The sequence below is a fragment of the Mesocricetus auratus genome, unplaced genomic scaffold (genome assembly GCF_017639785.1).
Source record: "Mesocricetus auratus isolate SY011 unplaced genomic scaffold, BCM_Maur_2.0 Super-Scaffold_100676, whole genome shotgun sequence".
NCBI classification, from domain to species: domain Eukaryota; kingdom Metazoa; phylum Chordata; class Mammalia; order Rodentia; family Cricetidae; genus Mesocricetus; species Mesocricetus auratus.
In genome coordinates this window covers 24,144,778-24,164,849 of record NW_024429266.1, presented here as the reverse complement: position 1 = coordinate 24,164,849, position 20,072 = coordinate 24,144,778, and the positions used below count along the sequence as shown (strand labels likewise).

Here is a 20,072-nt window from a genome sequence, read left to right as displayed (position 1 = left end):
GGTGTCAGGAAGGATCCAGGTGACAGTAGTGGATCTGGAACTGAAGTCAGTATGATGGGCCTGTTAGGTGCTCAGTAAGCAAACAGCATGTAGATCTCACAGGAAGGAATCCAGAATGCACCAAGGCAGCAGACAGGAAGCTTGTGGGGAGTGCAGCTGGAGATGGTCTCATGAGTGGCTCAGAAAGGAGCCTTGGGTGTTAGTAGAGAATGTGGGAACATCTGAGAGGGGTAACTGAGGAAAAGCAGAGTGAAACACATAAGGATACTAGTGAATTCTACTCTCACTGTTTTTGTGTGAGGGGAAATTGATGAGCCATGTATTCTAAAGGTGTAAGTCAAGAGATAGGCCCTTTGGAGGGATCCTGAAGGAGAAGAAGTGGTTTTGGAGAAGCTTCCTGATCTGAGTCTGCGAGTGTTTCTGACAGCATTGAGGAATTTGAGGAATTGAAGCTAAAAAAGACTCATTTGATTCAATGGAAGCTTGAGATAGAGATAGAATTTGGGTAGGGGGATTAAAAATAGAGTTTAGGGAAGTATGATAGGCAAACAAATGTCTAAGCCCAAGACAAAGAGAATGATGTCTACATAAGAGACAGAAGAAAAGGAACTAGAGAAAAAAAGGTGGTCAGAGTATTTTAAACATTTCCAGCTTGCTTAAAAGGAGTCGGGAAGACAAGGAGAGAATGGTTGGGAGAAAATGTCAGGACAGTTTCTGTGAACATGGGAGCAGCCCCTGTCATTCAAGCTTAGGCTCACAGAGTTGAGGGAAGGTGAGGCTCTGTGGCGTTTGTGTGCAGGATACATCCCACTGCCCTGCAGTCTCTGGGCCTCAGCAACTGGCAGCTAATTCTAGCTAAGACAGGGGTAATAGCAGAAAGGGGTCCTAAGCTGGACCTCTTGCAGAAAACGGAGAAGCAGAATTCACAAAGTATAGGGAGCTGAGATTGGGAGTGCAGGGCTTAACTCAAAATGGCTATTAGGATGACATTTTATATAAGTGTATGAATGTCTGAGGATGAAGGGAGTTTTAAGTCACCCTGTGGACTAGAGGGGACCCACTTTTCTATTTCTGAAATTTCACAAAGGCAGGAATATTTCAAAGGTCATTCTCAGAGAGAGGGATCAGAAGGCATAGGTTGGGTTGTTTCCCTAAGGATATGGGATTAACTTCTTGTTGATGGTCTTTTCTCAACATGACAGTTGATACCACACAATTGGTACTGCAAGACTAAATATTTTCACTCTTACCTTTCCTGTGTGCTTTCTAGTTCCCTTGCTTTCTCATCAAATTATCAAAGCTCTGCTAAAGTCATTCATTGTCAATAGTCAGATGACACTCTACTCTGGGTCCTGGCGACTTCATTTTCCAAGGGGACCCATGATTCTATTGGTGTTTTCTCAGCATTTTGGACAAAGCTGGTCAAAAGATACAGTTCATATGATTTGCAAGTTGATTTCTAGGGAAAAAAGTGGAATACTAGAGAGATTCAATGTTAGATGAACTGAGCTTTGGAGGGACCAGGACAGCTGTCTTATTCTAGTAGGTGAGGCCTCTACTGCCTCATTAAAAGGAAGGCCCTAGACCCCACTTGTAGCAGTGGAGTATGAGTGAACTTATGCATAATTAGCACAGTAGGAAATCATAGAGGATGAACTGTAGATTAACATCCTTTTGGATTTTAATTTATAAGAGAAGGAAGATTTTATTTTGAACTTTAATTTCTCTCTGGGTACTTATTAATGAAAGATTCATATTTGAATACATACCAGCGCCTGGGGCCTTTTATGTTATGAAGGAATGCATGTTGATAACTGCTGAGCTACATTAGAAACTTGGCTGGATTGTGAGGGGTGGGGGAGTGACATTGGCTTAGGGCACAGTGAAATCTAAACACTAATGATTGATCTACCTAGTCTACCCAAAGCCATCTGAATTAGGCCTTACCTGGGTCCCAGAAAGACAAAGACAGTGGTTCTCCAAAGCATGTGGCCCTTGCTGTCCCTGTCCTTTCTGACTTCTCCCCCTTCACCTCCCACCCCAGCTGGAGATCAGGTAGTCTACCTGGGGTGGGAAGGCTACAATGCTAGGCCCAGTGACCCCTGCTTGATTTCCACACCTTAGTTTCTATGCCAGAATAACAGAGAAGTTCTTGCTACATAACTTCATCCTTCCTGCTGGCCCCTCAGAGGGCAAGCTTAGGCACAAACTTCTTGAGTTCACCCAGTGGGCAACTTCATAGAACTGAGTTCTTGTGCCACTTCTCACAAAATGACTCAAATGATAAAGACAGACACTATTTTGACCACTAAAGAGATATTACATGATATTTTGCTGCATTTCTTTTTCCAAAGTGGAAACTGGTAGAAATTTACAAGGCTGTGTAGGCATGTATAAATTATGAGTGAGGAGATCAGATCTTGCAAATTAGCTCTGCTATGGTCCAAGTGATGTCTACTCTATACTCTAGGCTTCCATACGAGACAAGGTCTTTGAGGTGTGGTTCAGTTGGAAGGGAAGAGCATCTGAAATGACGCTGTTACTTTTACACAAGAGGCCTGGGGGACCCAAGAGAGATGGGCTGTCCATAACCTACAGGAAACTCCCCAGCCCTCTCAGAACAAAGAGCAATAGGGTTTCATTGCTTATAAATTATAGAGTGGAAGATGTTTCGTTACAGCATGGATGAATTAGGGCACAGTCTACATTCTCTTGGATGGCTGTTAGTCACTAGCCATGATTCTTTGAGGCATCAATATGAACACAAAGGTGTGAGTTCCTGGAGGTGGGTACAAGGCTGTTGTCATTCCCAGTAGCTTCCTCCTCTTAGTGACCACAGGCTTGATAGTAAGACCCAAGTTTAGAAACAAATTGGAAGATGTTGGAGAAAGGGTTTGTTTGTCTTGTCTTCCTCTTCTCTATTCTCACATTTCCATGGAAAAGGTACTTCTGCTTCTTCTTCCTCCAGAGGGCAATATTGAGTTGGACATCTCTTGATCCAGGTTTGCCCCTTTTCCACTGAGGCATAATGTAGCTGTGTCAAGAATGGCAGCTAGCAATATTTTCACTTGGAGTGTGTGTCCACCTGACATAGACAAGTGGGCTTGTCTTTTATTTTCACTCTTGCCAGCCATTCAAAGTTATCATGTGGAGTTACTGCCAGGAAGTGACTGCCTAAACAGTTAATAGTTTTCCGGGATTCCACTATTACCCTTAGACCTTACATTTAGAACTATAAATGCAGGCCTTGGTCAAGGTTTTCAAGAAAGGGGTAAGCCTTCGTCAAGGCCTTTCCATCTGCTGGTCTAGTGTGGAAGATGACACACATGGGGAAGGCGAGCCATGAAGGAGCCAGCTCCCTAGGTCACCATAGTAGAAGGAGGTACTCTGACTGGAAAACGTCTTTAAATTGTTACATAACAGGAAGTATATGTGATTTGTATTTGAGGCGTCACACACCTTTGGTTTATTCTTTCCAGTAGTTTTGTACATGGCTCCTAATAAATGTGCTATGTGGATGGATTAGGCCCATGATAATTGGAAAACAAACTTAATCCGAGTGTGCTTTTCGCATGACAATGTATTTCTATGCTTAAATTTGAAGAGAGTACCTGAGATTTGATTTGGCTTCTGGTAAGGTTTCCAAAATCATTTAGGGCTAGCTTTAGTCTTCCAAGGTCATTGACACTTGGCTTGTTCAATTGGAAACAAAACAAAACAAAACAAAACAAAAAATTATTTTCAACTGCTCCTCTGTTGCTCTAAGCTCTGTTGATTGGAATTGTGATTGGGATGGGGGTGGGTATGTGGTTGCCACCTCAACTTTAACTGTCCTCCTTGGAGACATAAAGCAGGAAAATGGGAAACTAATGTTTGTGTAGAACCATGTTTTGGAGGGACAAACTGTCAGTCAAGAGCTAGGTAATTAGATTTTCCACACTCCAAAGACAGTAACAGGATGTTGAAGGTGGGGATATGGACTTACAGTGTGGATGCTAAAACACTGCAAATACTGACCGGCAGATGGTAACACAGGCCAGGGTTCCCATGGATATAGACAAACTATCAGGATGAATGCTTCAATGGGATGACAGACATAAGCAACTGCAGGTGAGCAGATTTTCTGGAGTGACATCTAGAATACTTTGGAGGGACCAAGAGTATTATTTACAACCTGCATTCTTTCCCTTGAAACATCTCTTAGGAATCACAATTTCCCTTATGAACAGAACCTTCCAGTGAAAGAAAAGATAACCCACTGGGCAAATAGTTATGACTTCTAAAACAGATGAGTTACTCTGTCCTTCTATAGAGTTGATTTCTCTTGTCTTCCTCCCTCCCTCTCTCCCTCCCTCCTTCCCTCCCTTTGTGAAGCTGGTGGCCTAGACTATAAATCATTGATTAGGGCAATGACTTAAAACACAAGCCACAGTAATTCAGGCCAACATAGGGAAGCGAAGTTGGCAGCACAGAAGAAGAAATCTACACAAAATACAAGTGTATGTATATATATTTTGCAACAAAAGAAACTATTTATTTGGAATCTGCATTACCAGTACAAATTAGGAGACTGTAAAACCTACATCGTGTTAGTATCATTAGAGAACACAAAAGTTCAGCTGGAATCAAAGGGGAAAGAAGCCTGTGCTCTTGCAGAAGCAGAAAAGCTTAAGCTTTCAAAACCAAACCAGAGCAGAGCTTTTTGCAGGTCCATACTCTCAATAATAAGGGGAAAAGTGGGGGAGGGGGGATAAAAACCAACAACCAAAGGAAAACACTTCGAAATGAAACTCCCAATGGGAAGACATAATAGAGAAAGAGGGGGAAACATTCAATGTTTTATTTATTTTAACAAAAGGCAAAAAAAAATGTTTACAAAAAATAAAAGTTTCCAGAAAGCTTTGAGCTAGGCTGGAAACCACAGAGGTGATGTGAAAGGATGCCTTTCGTTTCTCATGAGGGAAACAAGAGCACAGCTGTCCCCAGGTGGAAATGCTTCCTAAAGCACAGTTCAGCCACTCTGAGTTGGTTTTTTGTTTTTGTTTTTTTTTCCCCTTCACATATCTGGCTGGAATTCTGTCTGCTTCCTGACAACTTGAATGTTTGAATGCATGGTGTCCAAAACTGAATGGCTTTCTTTTGCCCTATAACTAATACTAAGTTTCTGATGAATCTTGCTTTGCAATTTAAACAGTCAACCTAACCGGAGGTTAGTGACAAGTGCACCGCACCATCAATGAATCAGAAACCAGCATCTTAGCATCCAACCTGCAGCCTTGGCTCTGGCTCAACATTTCACCAACTCTCCACCCAGAACTGGGGACTCTGGATCCTAAGTGGATGTGCCCCGGGGGCTTGCTTCCTGGATCTATTCTGCTTGGTAATGGTACCCACCATGGCAGTACCTCCTGTGGAGTTCCACCAGGAGAAAAATTCTAGTCTTGTTGGAAGCATTCTCATGGACTGTTGGCGTTAATCAAGGAGAAGGAAAGACATTCAGAATCAATGAAGGCAAAAGTCTTTCCTTCTAGTGTAAGAAATCCCCTGGACAGGCTCCCTTAGTTTTTAAGGAAGCAAGTCCTTGCCTCATTGTCTTGGGGATTACAGGAGTGCCACACTTCCTGGGCACGCAAGAAAGCAACGGCATGCAGCCATGGGCTTTACCGCTGTTTTTGACGTCGACTGAAGCAAAGCAGAACAAGGAAGCAGCCTCATCTACGAAGGACCCCTGTCACATCACCTTGTATACATAGTTAAAGAATAAAACCAGCAAGACCCACAACCCTGACAGTGAAGAAAAGCACCCCCCTCAAATAAACAAAACCAAAATAACACAAAACAAAACTATTTTTTTTGTATTTTTAAGAGCAGGAATAAAGAGAGGAAAAGAATTTATTTCTGGGTCTCAAAATTAATAAACATAAGGGTTAGGTTGTACCTATTATGTTCACTATTCCAACCTTATTTTTTTTCTTTTTTTTCCTTTTTTTTTTTAGCTTACAAAATGAATTACGGTCACTTTTAAACATTGTGAAAGAAGAAATGGATATACACAACTTGACACTTTTCTAGCATTCTTGAACTAATTCACAAATGCAAGAAAATAAAAAGAAATATGGGGGGAATGAGGAACATAGGTAGTTTGGTGTTTAAAACTAATGCAGGAATGATGTGTATCATCACAGAAAGAAGGGAAACTTCCCCTTCCTGTTTTGCGTGCTATGAGGGTCATTTTTAAAATTTTTATTATAAACACTATTAAATTCAGACCGCTTTTTTGGTTTTTTTCTTTATCTGAATATACAAGAACATTCATTATCAAATGTTCATCATCAATACTACAAAGAACAAGACACAAGTTGCAAGAAACGATGGAAAATGTTAATAAAGCTGAAAGAATTGTTGAGTCTTTTTTTTTTGCTTTTTTTTTTAAATTTGAGTTTCTGTAGTTTTATCTTTTTTTGGTATCGAAGTCAGGTTTTTCTGGGCAGAAAAATAAAGAGGAAAGGAAAGAGGTGAAGAGAGGTGTGAGAAAAGGCAACCAAAAAAAATTAATAAAAAATAAGACAGAAGCACTACCACAGGGAAAGCAGTGGAAGGACGGTGGCAGGGGGCTGAAACGCGGCCAGGAGTCCATTCTGCTCCAGGGAAGAGGAGGGAGAGGCAGAGAAGTGGGGTGACAAACCCAAGGTCTGCTACCATTTCTCAGGAGAAAACTGCTGCTGTGGAAAATGGAGCACTCTCATTTATACTTAGACTATGAAGGAATCCCGGGGCACAGATTTTAGAGGTCGGTCAGAATTTCTATAGGCACACTCTTCCCATTCCTATCCTGAGGCTGCCAGCTTTCTTTAGCCTTGCTTGACAACAGAGATCTGGGGGCTGCCATGTTGGAGTTGACAGTGGGCAAGGGGAACTGGCTACGGGCTAAGTGTTGGACCTAAGGGGGCCTAGTGAAGCGATGGGTGGGGCTACCACTGCCTGGAGAGAAGCTGTCTGTGTGAACGCCTCGTTCCACTCATGCCCTTCGTGTGTTCAGGTCCAGATCTGGAGTCGTCCTTGCTTCCAAGAGAACCCTTCAGTTACTCTTATAATTTGCTCCATGTTAAATCGTGTGATCTCACCATGTTTGTATGAGTGGTTTCAGTATAGTCCTGCCACAAAGACGAAGATCACTGGTTCTCATTACTATATAGACTTGTGATGATGTCCCTTCTAGGCATCCTCTCTGAGTATGTCACAGGTTAGTTGACTGTCTTTCTAGTGACCTAGATCAGCAAGACAAAATTTCATTTGCCAAATAATTACTTTCTGCATTACCTTCAAATATCACCCCCAACACCCTTTTCCCAGGATGCATGCCCTACTCCTCCCAATACACACGAAGGATGCTCCTATACATCATTGCAGGGCCATGTGGAATGTGAGTGACTTTATGGGCTGGTGTCTTAGCCCTCAAGCTCTTGTACTTCTTGAAAGAGAATAGTTATGATAGGGACAAGGACTTGCAAGGCCACATACTGGATTCAAGTAGAAGCTAATAAAACCAAGTTCTATTCCTCTGGTTTCAAATCTCTTCTCTATCCTAAGAAGACTAATAGACCAAAAGCAAATCAGTGAAGAAAGCCTCGAAAACAACACTTTGTCATTATGGTGATGATATCAAGATCACAAGCAGAAGTTAGAACAAAAAAATCATGAATGGCTCTGACCTCAAATGAAACAGTTCATCACAGGGCCATTGCTTTTCTTGACCATCAAATCTAGAGATTAAATGTAAACAAAACCAGTTTTATGGGCCTCTTACAAGCCCCATGGTGAGCCAAGCATAATAATTGCCATTTTACAGATGAAGAGCATGAGGCTCCAAAGATATCTGACCATATGCCACCTAATCTACTGGCAAAGCTACCATTTTTATGGCTGGCAGAGCTGACTGGGGAATTTAAGCTCAAGTCATAAGCAAGACAACTTTATAGTAAATGTTATTTTCTTTCAATCCCATGGTATATAGATCACTGTGATTATTTCAACAGCAGCAGCAGCAACAACAACAACAACAAAACCTCTTACTCTATGGTTCTGATGCCTTCAAGTTAATTAGTAGAAAGTTCACCTGAACCACATACTATACCATCTCTGCTCCAGAGGAAGAAGCCAGGATCAAGACCACAGTGTACTATAATGTTTTGAAAAGATAATATAATAAAAACACAGAAAAAGCAGCCAAATCCATCATAGACATTGTAAGTCCTGTATATGGCTCCTTGAGAGCTCCAGAGGTGGTGGAAACGAAAGCTGTTTACACTTGAAACCCAACCTGCATGCCCGTAATGTCCTGTGCATCCCACTGTGGGAAGTGCATGTTGGTGGATCCTAGAAGCCCCGAGGCACATATTGCTTCTCTCTCAGGCTCACCAGTTAGAGTACTAGGGTTGCTAATGTATGCATTTGCACAGGGTGAGACTGTTAGGAGATCAGTTGGAGGTGTCAGAGTGAACACTGCCAGGGCCTTCCATAGGGGAGGTCACTTATGGAAGGGTAGAAGCATCCGGCCAAGCAAAAGTGTCAGGTTGTGTATGTGCCCACCGGTGTGTGTCATGTGTGTGCGCATGTCTAGGAAGGGACAGTGAAGCCTTTCAGGATGAGACACCTTCACTCTTTACAGATGTGCCCATCAGGATACCTCTCTCAGATCTGACTGGCATGAGGTTCTGAACATTGCCGCCCAAGTGTTGAATAGCCTCCGCAGACCTCTGAGACTGTTTCTAAGAGGACGAGAAAGCTGGTAGGAATTCTGCCCTTGCTATTCCTTGTGCCCTCCCCTCTTGCCTGACTTCCTGCCTGGGACTCAACCTGAAAGAGCAACACTGAAATGTGGCACCTTTAGGAGCCCAGTTATGGCCGTCCCCAACAAATACCTGGGACCAGAAAGAAGAGGAAGAAATCAGATGATTCCCAGAAAGAAGGGGCAAACAGAGACAGAGTGGCCTGGAATGAGTAGGGCAGTGTGGTGCATTCCTGCTAAGAGGTAGTGAGAGTAACAAGAGAGACAGAAGGATTGCCTAACAACATAGGGTGAGGGCTCTGAGTGAGGTAAATCTGGCTCCTCAAACCACCAGCACGGAAACATACAAATACGTTTATTGTTTTCTTTGTAATTGTTTTTTTTTTCCTTTTTAAATTCCTCTAATTGTTGAAAATATCCTTCAGTGATATAATAGAGGGCAGGAACCCAGGGAGTGTAGAACAGAGAACAGGGCCAGGGAAGATGACAGAAACCAGTCTGAGAGCTGGAGGCAGGGGAGGGTGGCTTCTACCCAGAAAAAAAGGGAAGAGAGTATAAAGAAGTGTCCAGATTGGCTGAAATAGCATCCCAAAGAAGAGAAGAGAAGGAGACTCTTATTGTGTTTGCTGATTGCTTCGACCTCCAGTCTGACCGCTTCAGCGTTGGGAGAGAAACCCCCCCTCCTGCCCCTGCCCCAACTGCGGCACAGGGTCAGCCGGGATGCGATTGCGGGAGATCAGTTGGAGGTGTCAGAGTGAACACTGCCAGGGCCTTCTGTAGGGGAGGTCACTGATGAAGGGGTAGTAGCATCCTGCCAACCTCCATTAGCCTAGAAGGGAAAAAGGGAGAGAAGTCAGTCCTCTGTGATCAGGTGGCCTTTTTTGAGCAGACAATGACAATGAGGCAACTTGTGGAAGGGACTGGCACCTGGCACATGGGGACACCCATAAAATGGGCACATATGGTTGTGGATGATAATATTCCCCCCACCCTCAGGTAAGTTCATCTTCCCAGTGAGCCTTTGAATCCAATGCTGACACCTCCCGCTTGTGTGATGTGTTCATATTTCTCCAAGATTCTGCAATTCAGTCCCAGCCATCTGTGGAGTGACAGCTGTCTTCTAGCCATGAGACTTGAGAGTTTTGTTTTGGTTCTAATCTAGGCAACAACTAGTCATTGATGAGGGTAAAGCTCCTAAACATGGCTGGTTTTGTTTTCGCCTCTGAGGAAGAAGACGGTTGGTTTAGATGCTGTCTGAAGTTCTTTCTAGCTCTGTGTGTCCCGAGTGTTTATAAGATGGCAGTCCTGTTCTGTGCTGGGGTCTAGAATCTCTTTGGAATATAATGACAAGTGAGTATAGTTCATGTACTTAGAAAGGGATCAAGACAAGACCATGAATGCCTATAATTCAAGACAGAGCCTGATTAACAGTGGGGCCTGTTGTTCAGAAGGTGAGAGCTTCCATGAGAGCAGTATTGCATCTAGCACTGGCAACTAATGCACTTAGGAGAACATATCATTATAAAGAGAGATGGGGAAAACTGGAGTGGGAGAAGAGGAGTGGGAGAGAGGGGGAAGGGAGGGAATATGAGGGACCATATGGAAACCTGAAACTAAAGAAGCTTCCTAAAATACATACATATATGAACGAAATATAAATGGAGTCACCAACTAATGAGGAAGACAATGGCCCAACTGGATACCTTACACCACCAAGGAAACCTTCAGTGCCAGGAATGAATTATATCTATTTAAGTCATTGGCCAAAAGGGCCCCATGGAAACCCCCAAACATCTCAGGCTATTGCCAAGGATATTGGTTGCTCTTCACAAACTGATGATAAGCTCCTATAGATGAACACAATCCTGGCATATCTCATCAGGCACAGAGAAATTGAAACTCATACCCACTAACTAGTATTCACCATACTGAAAGGTACTCTGTATGTTACCAGAGGAGAAAGGTCATCCAGCTCCAAACCCTGTGTCCTACATTAGTGACCTGCCTGCAAGATATGTTGATATAATAGTGGCACAAATGTGGGAGTAACCGATCACTCTGATTGGATTTAAGGCCCATTCCATGAGATGGAACACATGCCTGACTCTGCTAGAGTGGCCAAGAACCTGAGACTGGATAGGCCATGGACCCGGGGAAAACTAAATGCTATTGCTTTGCTAAAGAAACATAGCAATAGAATGACTCCTAATGACATTCTTCTATCACCAGAGACCAGTGCCTTACTCATTCATCATCAGAGAAGCTTCTTGTAGTAGACAGATACAAATGCATACACCCAAAACTTGGACAGTGTGCAGAGAGTGAGAGACCTTGGAACATTCAGTCCTAAATGGGATGTCTTCATCACTCCCCATCCCCCACCTTAAGGCTCATACTTATGTAAAAAAATGAGGCAGAAATATTGTAAAAAGCAGGTGTTTTGGGTAACACCAGGGAAGCAGTGTCCTCCAGATGTAGCAGGACTGATGTACACATGAAGCAACAAACCGTGGCAGTACCCACAGGTCCTCTACGAGTTCAAGACAGATGGTCACAGTACTGAGAAGATGGAATAGATATGGTTCTCCAGCCACAACCAAGAAGATACCTGTAACTGATACCTACTTACAATGGAAAGACTAGTTTTCTGCAATGAAGTCTCACTAGGTATATTAACCACATGGAATGGTAGACCCCAAGCCCAATAGGAGAAAGCCAACACAAACCTAACTCAGCAGTAGTTTTGTAGATTTTTTTGTCTTATATTTCTTTGGGGTTTAGTTTGTTTGCTTGTTTTTTTGTCTTTTGCTTGTATCAAGGTTTCTAATATTGTGTGTGTGTGTGTAGAGAGAGAGAGAGAGAGAGAGAGAGAGAGAGAGAGAGAGAGAGAGAGAGAGAGAAAGAGAGTCTTTGTTTTCCAAAGAGAGAGATAAAGAAGTATATGTTATTGGTTGGGTAGGGAGGTAGGGAGAATTTGGGAGAGGGGGAAGCATGATCAAACTATGTTGCATAAATATTTTTTTCAACTAAAAAAAGAAAAAAACACAGAAGAAGGTAAGCACTATCATGAAGGCAATATTATGTCTTGTTGAAGCACTGGGAATTAATATACTTTGCAGAGTAGACAAACTTTGAGGTGAACTCTGAGGAGGTGATTCAAGTGAAACATCATGGCCATCACTGTGGGATGTACCAGAGTGGTAGCCAGATGAGAAACTGTAAGCCTGAGGAGGCCTTTGGAAGCCATTTGTACCAGACATTCAGCCCCAACCTAAGGAACTGTTCTGAAAAGCTGGAGTAGACAGCCTTTTCACAGAATAGAACAGAAACAAGATTGTCCAAGAGTGATTTGTCTATGACAGTTAATGCATGGTACATGATGGATGTGTTTGAGATCACTGAGGTCATTGCACTAAAATGTGTTTCCTGTCCCAATCACTATATTCTTGGAAGCAATTTACCTCAACCGAGGAAAGAGTAAAGTCAAACAGACTTCGCCTTGGGGATCCCTGGTGAGAATAGTTTCTATCATCTGTCCCCTTGTTTTATTCTTAAAAACTCTGGAGCAGACTGGCACACATTATTATTCCCATTTGGGAGGAAGCACCACTCTAATGTAGGAAAATCCATGGTAAGTATTAGAGTGAATGTCTGCACATTCTATGTGAACAGGTGTCTAGTTTCATCTCATTCACCAAGTGGCTAGGATGCTAAAGGAAAGATTCCTGGTCCAGGACTGAGATGGAACGCAGGCTTCTTAACTCTCACTGCCCCCTTTCCTTGATTTGGCTTTCTTTGCCATTGGCTCACTCAGTGATGCTCCAACTTTCCCAGGAAAGCCAGATTTTTCATTCAAAACAGCTTCCACCAGTCATTTTTAGCACAGAGTAGGTTTTATCAAACTCTTAACAAGGAAAAGATCTGGATAGCAAGCAGCTTATTCCAAGCAGCGCCAAGAAGAAAATGCCTTCCCAACCTCAGGCCCATGCATAACTGCTCTGAGCTCAAATCCCCAACCTCCTAACCCATCAAATGGTCCCTCTCACTGTTGAAGGACTGCTCTCACTTGAGTGTGCTTGGGACATTCCACTGAGAACAGTGAAGGCACGAGAAACCTGTCATCACGTGAGGTTTTTCCATGTTCCAGGGCAAAGACTCGGCAGTAAAATCCAAATCAGAAACAGAATTAATTCGGATTCCTAGCACAGGTTGTCATGGAGAGACGGTGCCTCCACTTTCTCGCCCAACTTAGGGCATATATATGGGCATATATATTCTGGTGTCATTTGAGGCTGGCTGAGAACAGTGACTATACTTATTTCTTTTTCTACAAGGAAATCTTTTAGTGCTATGAATCTTTTTCTTGAAAAAATAGGGTATGCTTATCAATAATATCTAGAAAATAGACGAGCTTAAAAAGCGTGATATTTAACACCTATAATCTACTACTCAGGGATAATTACTGTCAGTACTTTGATATCTGTCTATCTTAATAATTTCATATGTGTGTTTACTTGATATTTTGAAGGATGGATGAATAGACAGACAGACAGACAGGCAGGCAGGCAGGCAGGCAGGCAGGCAGGTAAGCATGGAGGCAGGGAGGCAAGCAAGGAACCATGCTGTGGTATGCATGGGGCCCAAAGGGGAGTAGGCAGGTGTTTGTTTGTGTGCTGACTGAGCAGTATGGGATCACACATGAAAGTGACAAAAGGTATTTAAGTACAACACTACAAGACAGAGTAAAGTACCGGGAAAAAAGAAAAGCCACCTTACGATTGCCCTGGTGTAAGTCAGGCAGAGTAGGAAATCCTAGGGAAGCTATTAGCATCTGTATCATGGCACTTGCCACAGGGGAGTTTGAGATGACCATCACCATCTCATTAACCATGCTGTAAATCCATTAGAATAGTCATAAGTGGCCCCCAAATGAAGCATTCAGGAGAGACTATTAGCTGTGCTCTGTTTTTAAAGGAAGGGCTGGGATTCTATACTGCTGGGAAATTCTTTTTGAATTATCTCTGGGCTGGAGCATCTCAAAGAAATGAGATGCTTTTCTTTAAAATTCTACTTTTTCAGACCAGTACATGATGTCATGGGGAGTATAGGATTAGTTCAATTAAATATCAAGACAAATATTTTAAAAATGCTCATTGAACCAATGAAGAATATATGAAATTTGTATCCCAAATACACAATACTATAAACTTTCTAGCTTTGTAAAAACAATAACAACAACAAAAACAACTCCTCTTCCATCCAGAAGTCCAAAGAAAGGACACACACATCTTTGTGAACACCTTAGATTTGGCAATCACCATCCCAGGGCAAGTCATACTCTCCCACATTAGTCCCAAGCCCATATTCCAGGAAAACCTTGTGGCCTAAAACCATCTGTGTGGCTGGTCACCTTTCCCAAGGATATATCAACTATGATCCCATGCTTCTTGACATATTTGGGAAACAGCAACATGGGAGGTTCAAGTCAGACAGGCCATGGAGCTGTGGTGTTGGGAGACCCGGGAGAATCCCCTTCTCTGTAAGTGCTTTGTACAGCGGAGGACTGCTCGCTGCTGTAGCTGCTGGAGACAGCTAGCTCAGAAGTGCCAAGCAAACCCGACTGCACCGTCTTTCCCGCCCGTAAATCACTTAGGCTGCTTCCAAGGTATCATTCTAGCTTTAACGTAAGACCTTCAGAGGCTGTACCATCTTGGGAAACAGCTGACCTCGCTTACTGCCACGTTAACCCTCGGGAACAATTTTTTTCCCTCTTCCCTGACTGCTGCGGGTGAATATTAAGCAGCAAGCTCTGCCTTTGTGTGTTTATTATCTGGGCGTAGTGAAAGGAAAGGATGCTCTCATTAGCATCTGTGCAAGGGAGGCAGAAACTAAGACTGTTTTCTCTGTACCTCGACTTTCCCTCTTCACTGTCTGATGCATGCTGTCTGTCACCTAATGGGCACTTAGTAGTAATCTCAGAAACCACCCTTGAGGACTTAGTCCTTTTCATGTCTGAAAACATTCCTCTTGAAAGAATCATTTCCATGTGCTGGAGAAGCAAGATCCAATCTCACTTTTAGTGTCACCAAAGGATGTCTAAAGGTCACAGAAAAAGTTGAACTTAGAACCTCATAGAGGGGAAAGAGTCTAAAATTAGAACTAAATGTAGCAGGTTCTCAACATGAGAAAAATAATATAGATCTTCAAAACACAAGTGAAAGACATTACGGGACCAAAATGCTTGAAACAAAAGTGAATCTACTCTATGGCCCACTCTGATGAACCTGCCACAGAGTCTGACACGACAGATTGTGCTAGAAGCGTACCTAACGGCCAAGCATGGCTATCTGAAGAGAAAGAGAAACAAGATCCCAAGGCAAGACTGCAGCAATTGCAGTCAAAGCCCCTATTCCTTTCTTTTCTGCTACTTTTCTTGAACCAGTCATCTGCCCCTCCCTGGCTTGGGAGGATTCTGCTGTGCCTGTAGTTGAAAGCAAAGGCTGCTGGGCTAAGCAGCGCCTGTCCCATCTTCTTTCCTTCCCACTCTTCCTCTGCACTTACCTGAGCAGCATGCCGCTGATGCAGAGAATTCATCACCCTATGTGACAGCCCAAGTGAGCCTGGCACTAAGAAACTCTCATTTGCAACCCAGAAATACGCTGAGGTGCTACAAACTGGCTGATGTCAGCACCAAGTTAAGCTAGATCTGCATACGGGCCAGATGCCATTACCAGAGATGCCTTCAGCATGGATGAAGAGGTGTACGTGCTCTGGGCCCTCAATCACCCAGGCTGGTGGGCCAATGAGGAAGCAAAAGAAGATGGAAGCATTCTTTCTCTTCCTCTGGAAGCACGTGGGGTACACACACAGCTCCTACATATCCCAGAAGCATCGATTCACATGGAAGCTACATCAAGATCTATATTCTTAGTCTCTTCTTCCTTTCTTCTTCCTTCTTTGCCTCTTCTGCTGCTTCTTCTTCCTCTTTTCTTCTCCTCTCAAATGTGGGCAGAGTCTCACTAAGTAGCCCAGGCTAGCTTCTAACTTGTAATCCTCCCATCTCTCCTTCCCAAGTGTTGGGATTATAGCTGTGTGTCAGTACACATGACCTCATTTATTATTTTTCTATCATGCTAGAAGAACTATATTTTCCTAATGTGCTTTCCCAAGATAACCTTGAGAGTGCTTACCACCACAGGCTCTGGAATGTAAAAATGTGATTGGAAAGTCCCCTAGGGGTCATCCTCTAGTTTAAAATTTCCCAGGAAAATTTACAATGGGAAGCAGATCTGGGCCCAGCCTGGCACTCCTCCAATCTTATCTCTAGTTTCCCCAAAGGAATCTCTCAAAAATGTAATTTTGATCATATCACCACCCAGGGTAAACCTGTACAGACTCCACTGGCTTCAAGATGAGGTTCAATGTTCTCATCGAGTCTATAGCATCTTTGATTGTATTTATTCCCAAGCCAACACTTTCCTTTCCTACTTCAACCATCTCAGGCTCCTTAGGAATTCCCGTAACAGAGCACTCCACTTCTTTCTGCTTGAATACAGTGCTCTCAAGCATCCAGTGATGCCCACTTATGTAGGAGCTTCATGCAAGACTGAGTTTAATTTTCCTAGCAACTTCATTCCTCGGCAATGTCCATTTCTCTACCAGGCTCCTCAAGGCTCTGTAAATACTTGATCACCCCACCTGTACCAGCACATTGATGTGTTCCTTCACAAGCCCCCCCCCCCCCCCATTTAAGAAAGGACAAAAGCAAATCCATGTAATATGTCTCTGCCTTCAAAAAAGTCTACCAGAGTGTCTGGCACATCACAAATTGTGATAGACATCTCTTGAAGGGAACATGGGAAGAAATAAACAAACATGTCATGATACCATAACATCAGTTCTCCGAAGGGAAGACACAGAGTATCAGGGCTCCGAACTCCACAATTCTATATAGAAATAATAATGAACATTAAGAAATTGAATACCAAGCAGAAGTGGGTCTAGTGTACAGGTAAATTCTGCATGCAGACTGTAACCTTGCTCTTAGTTACTAAATTGCCACCAGAGAGAGAGCTTATTCCACACAGTTCTCTGTGGTTGCCATTTACACGATGGTATTTTGTTTTTAGGGAGAACAGTTGAGAAGGAATGGCCTCACAAACCATCTCAAGAAGCAGCAATGTGTAGAAAGACTAAGGTAGGATTCTTCCTCCCTAGAATCCAGACAGTTTCTAGGTCACCACTTTGAGTGGAGAAAGCTCTAAAATGTGCAGACATAGCCCCCAAATGACCCTACCCCTGTGTGTTTCCCTATTTTTCTCTTTCCAGGGATGAAGCCTACATGCTGCTTCTATCTTAGGATACAGGAATGAAGGTGGCATATCTAACCCTGAATACCCCTACACATGCCAAATATGGATTTAAGGGAAAAAATCCAGTTTTGCTATGGTTGCTGTTTGATAATTTTTTATTTGCCAAATGATGCAGCCTCTTTTGGGAATTTCCTGAAGTCATAAATGACTCAGCATCAGTTCCGTGGTCTAGCTTAGCCTGACTGCATATGGGGACCCTTGTACAGGAACTCCTGAGTGGCTGAGAAGACCTCTCCAAAGTTCCTTAAAGAGTAAGATGCCAACTTGATCTTGAATTGGGTCTCACTCTGAGATCCAAGCTCATCATGGGCTACCTGCCCTCATATTTCCCTGAAATCAGTCATCCATCTGTTTCATCTCATGTTGCTGACTCTGGGATTCCTTTTGCCACAATCCTTTGGCAGCCAGGGCTTCCTTTCTGATTGCTAGGTACCACAAGATGAGATTAGGGATTTCATACCACTGCCACAATACCATAAACTCAGGAGCCCCATGATCTTAGTGTACAGGTCTATAACCTTCAGAAAGTCAGGCAGTGCAATCAGCATTCCTGGGAAACCATAGTCTTGCTATAATGACCTTTGCAGTATAAAATACTACAAAGAATTAGCAGATTATCCATTGCCAAAGTGAGATGTCTTATTACCCTAAAGAGAAGTGCCATGGGAGCTTCTTTTGGCTTTGCCTCTCCAGGTCTCCTGGTCTCTTTAGAATCCACATCATCTTTCAAGGCCAAGCTTGAGAGTTAGCTCTTTGTAGGCTTCTTCAACACGCACCATCATCTATTTCTCTACATTTTACTCTACTGATTCTCTGACCTTCCAGTCAGACATTGAATTGTGTCTTGTTTTTATTTACCTTTGCAGATCTCCATGGGAACATCATCTCTTTTCTAATCATTTAGTTTTTAGTCCTACCTTGTGTCTACCTTGTGCCATTTACTAGACACATGGTAGTAGACATAGACATTAAGGAGAAAAACCTAGTGTCTAGTATCAAGGATTTTACAGTATTGTAGAAAATAGACATTTGTTAATCATCAAAAGAATATATATTAAGTCTATATTGTCTAAGTGCCAGGACTTAATAGTATATAAGGATCTCAGGGACACTTCTGGAAAGTCAGTCTGAAGGTGAACAGAAAACAGACAAATATAAGAGTGGAACAAAGAGGCTCCAGACAGAAGGAGAACTCTGTCTAATGGCTTGGGGGAATCTGAAGGTGGCCAGGGGGTGGGAGGTGGGGGATGGGGGAGAAAGACAAGATATGGCTGAGGGGAGAACTTGCTAGACATTTTTTCTCAGTGAGATGGTAGGTAATGAAACAAGAAGGAAACCGTTTGAAGACAAGGAACATGTCTAATGCAATAGCTTTTTAGTGAAATTTGTTGAATGAATGCTTTGAAAGTTTCCCTAGTATTCTAAGTCTGGGAAGATGGGGCCCTGGCTGCTGGAGCCCATCCTGGCTGCAAAAGTATACAGGATGGGCAATTTGTTTATTCAGGACCACAAATACACAGTGGCCCATGAATCAAAGCGAACTCATTCTTCCTCCTCAGGAGAGGACACAAAAACTTAGACTTAGTTTCCACTATGGACTAATATTTTGTACGCCTCAGGTGCTGGGAACTGGGGCTAGGAGCCGATGTGCAGTCACCATATTTAGATGTGACACTTGGTGGTTAAGGCGGGTAACGCCTCAGGTGCTGGGAACTGGGGCTAGGAGCCGATGTGCAGTCACCATATTTAGATGTGACACTTGGTGGTTAAGGCGGGTAACTTGTGCTTTTGGGGTTCCTTCTGGAAACTTGGATTACTGAGTGGATGCTAGAACATGCAAACCATAAGACTGGCCTTGGAAAAGTCAGGGCATTCCAAGTTCTTCCACTGCTCACCCACAGTTCACCGCGGTATTAGTTGACACACACTCCACAGCTCCGTCTTTAGGACTCAGAGGAGCCACCACTAAGTGTTGCACACCTTGCCAGTTAATATGGCTTTTCTCATACTGGCAATGTGTAGTGAGATAGTAAATCTAACCTGTGAACAAACTGTCTTGTGACAAGTAACTACCTCAAACTCTATCTGTTGTCTGCAGGTTACATGGTCAGTATCAAGCTAGCTGCATTATAGTGTAGCATCCTATCAACACCCTCATGAAACATGTTTGAGATAGACTCCCAGGTCATGATCTGCTTTGGTGCTCCCTAGCCCCTAGGGACTATGGGCTTTTTTGTTTGTTTTTTTCTAAATTCATCTGTCATGAAGACCCAGAATTAATACTGCTACTAAGGCACAGGAGACAGAGGTCGAAGCCAATTGTACTACTCTGTGTCTCACTCAGAATGTGACAGTGTACAGTTTCAGTTCTAGGATGGGTGGCATTGTCATTCCTTTTGAAAGTACAAGTAAAATCATCACATAAAATGTTTCTAGGTCCCACAGACATACAGGGGTCCTAAGGCTAACTATACAGCAAGCAGGAGCTTAAAACTTAAATGTTAGCGCTTCTTTAACTTTTCAAAGATTACCCTGATTTCTGGCAAAGAAAAATAAGCTCAGCGTGATTCAGTTAAATGAAGATGTCTCGGTGAGACAACTGTATTTATATCTGAATAAACATCCTCTATCCTCAGAGCTTCACAAACTAAAGCACACGCCTGCACACACACACACACACACACCAATACAGTTGTCAAAAAACACATACTTTCCACATTTCTCGATGTTCAAGTGCCACTACAGCAAGTTCAGAAATCACTCATGACATGCAGAGAATACACACACACACATACACACACACACACAAATACACCTATAATGAAAAACAGTAGTACAAGGCAATGTTTACTAATATAGCCAAACATAATTGAAGCAAAGCATACTTTTTTACTATCAGTATAAATTGCCCA

General features: G+C 42.9%; 1 protein-coding gene across 1 annotated transcript in view; it reads right to left on the bottom strand.

Moving 5' to 3' along the window:
- Positions 1–4,510: 4,510 nt before the first annotated feature.
- The window catches only part of Pbx1 (PBX homeobox 1), a 272,683-nt gene continuing 257,121 nt past the window's right edge, over positions 4,511–20,072 (bottom strand). The window contains 1 exon segment of the mRNA XM_005071419.4: positions 4,511–9,617. Within this exon segment, the coding sequence (XP_005071476.1) occupies positions 9,525–9,617 (93 nt within the window). The 3' untranslated portion in view covers positions 4,511–9,524.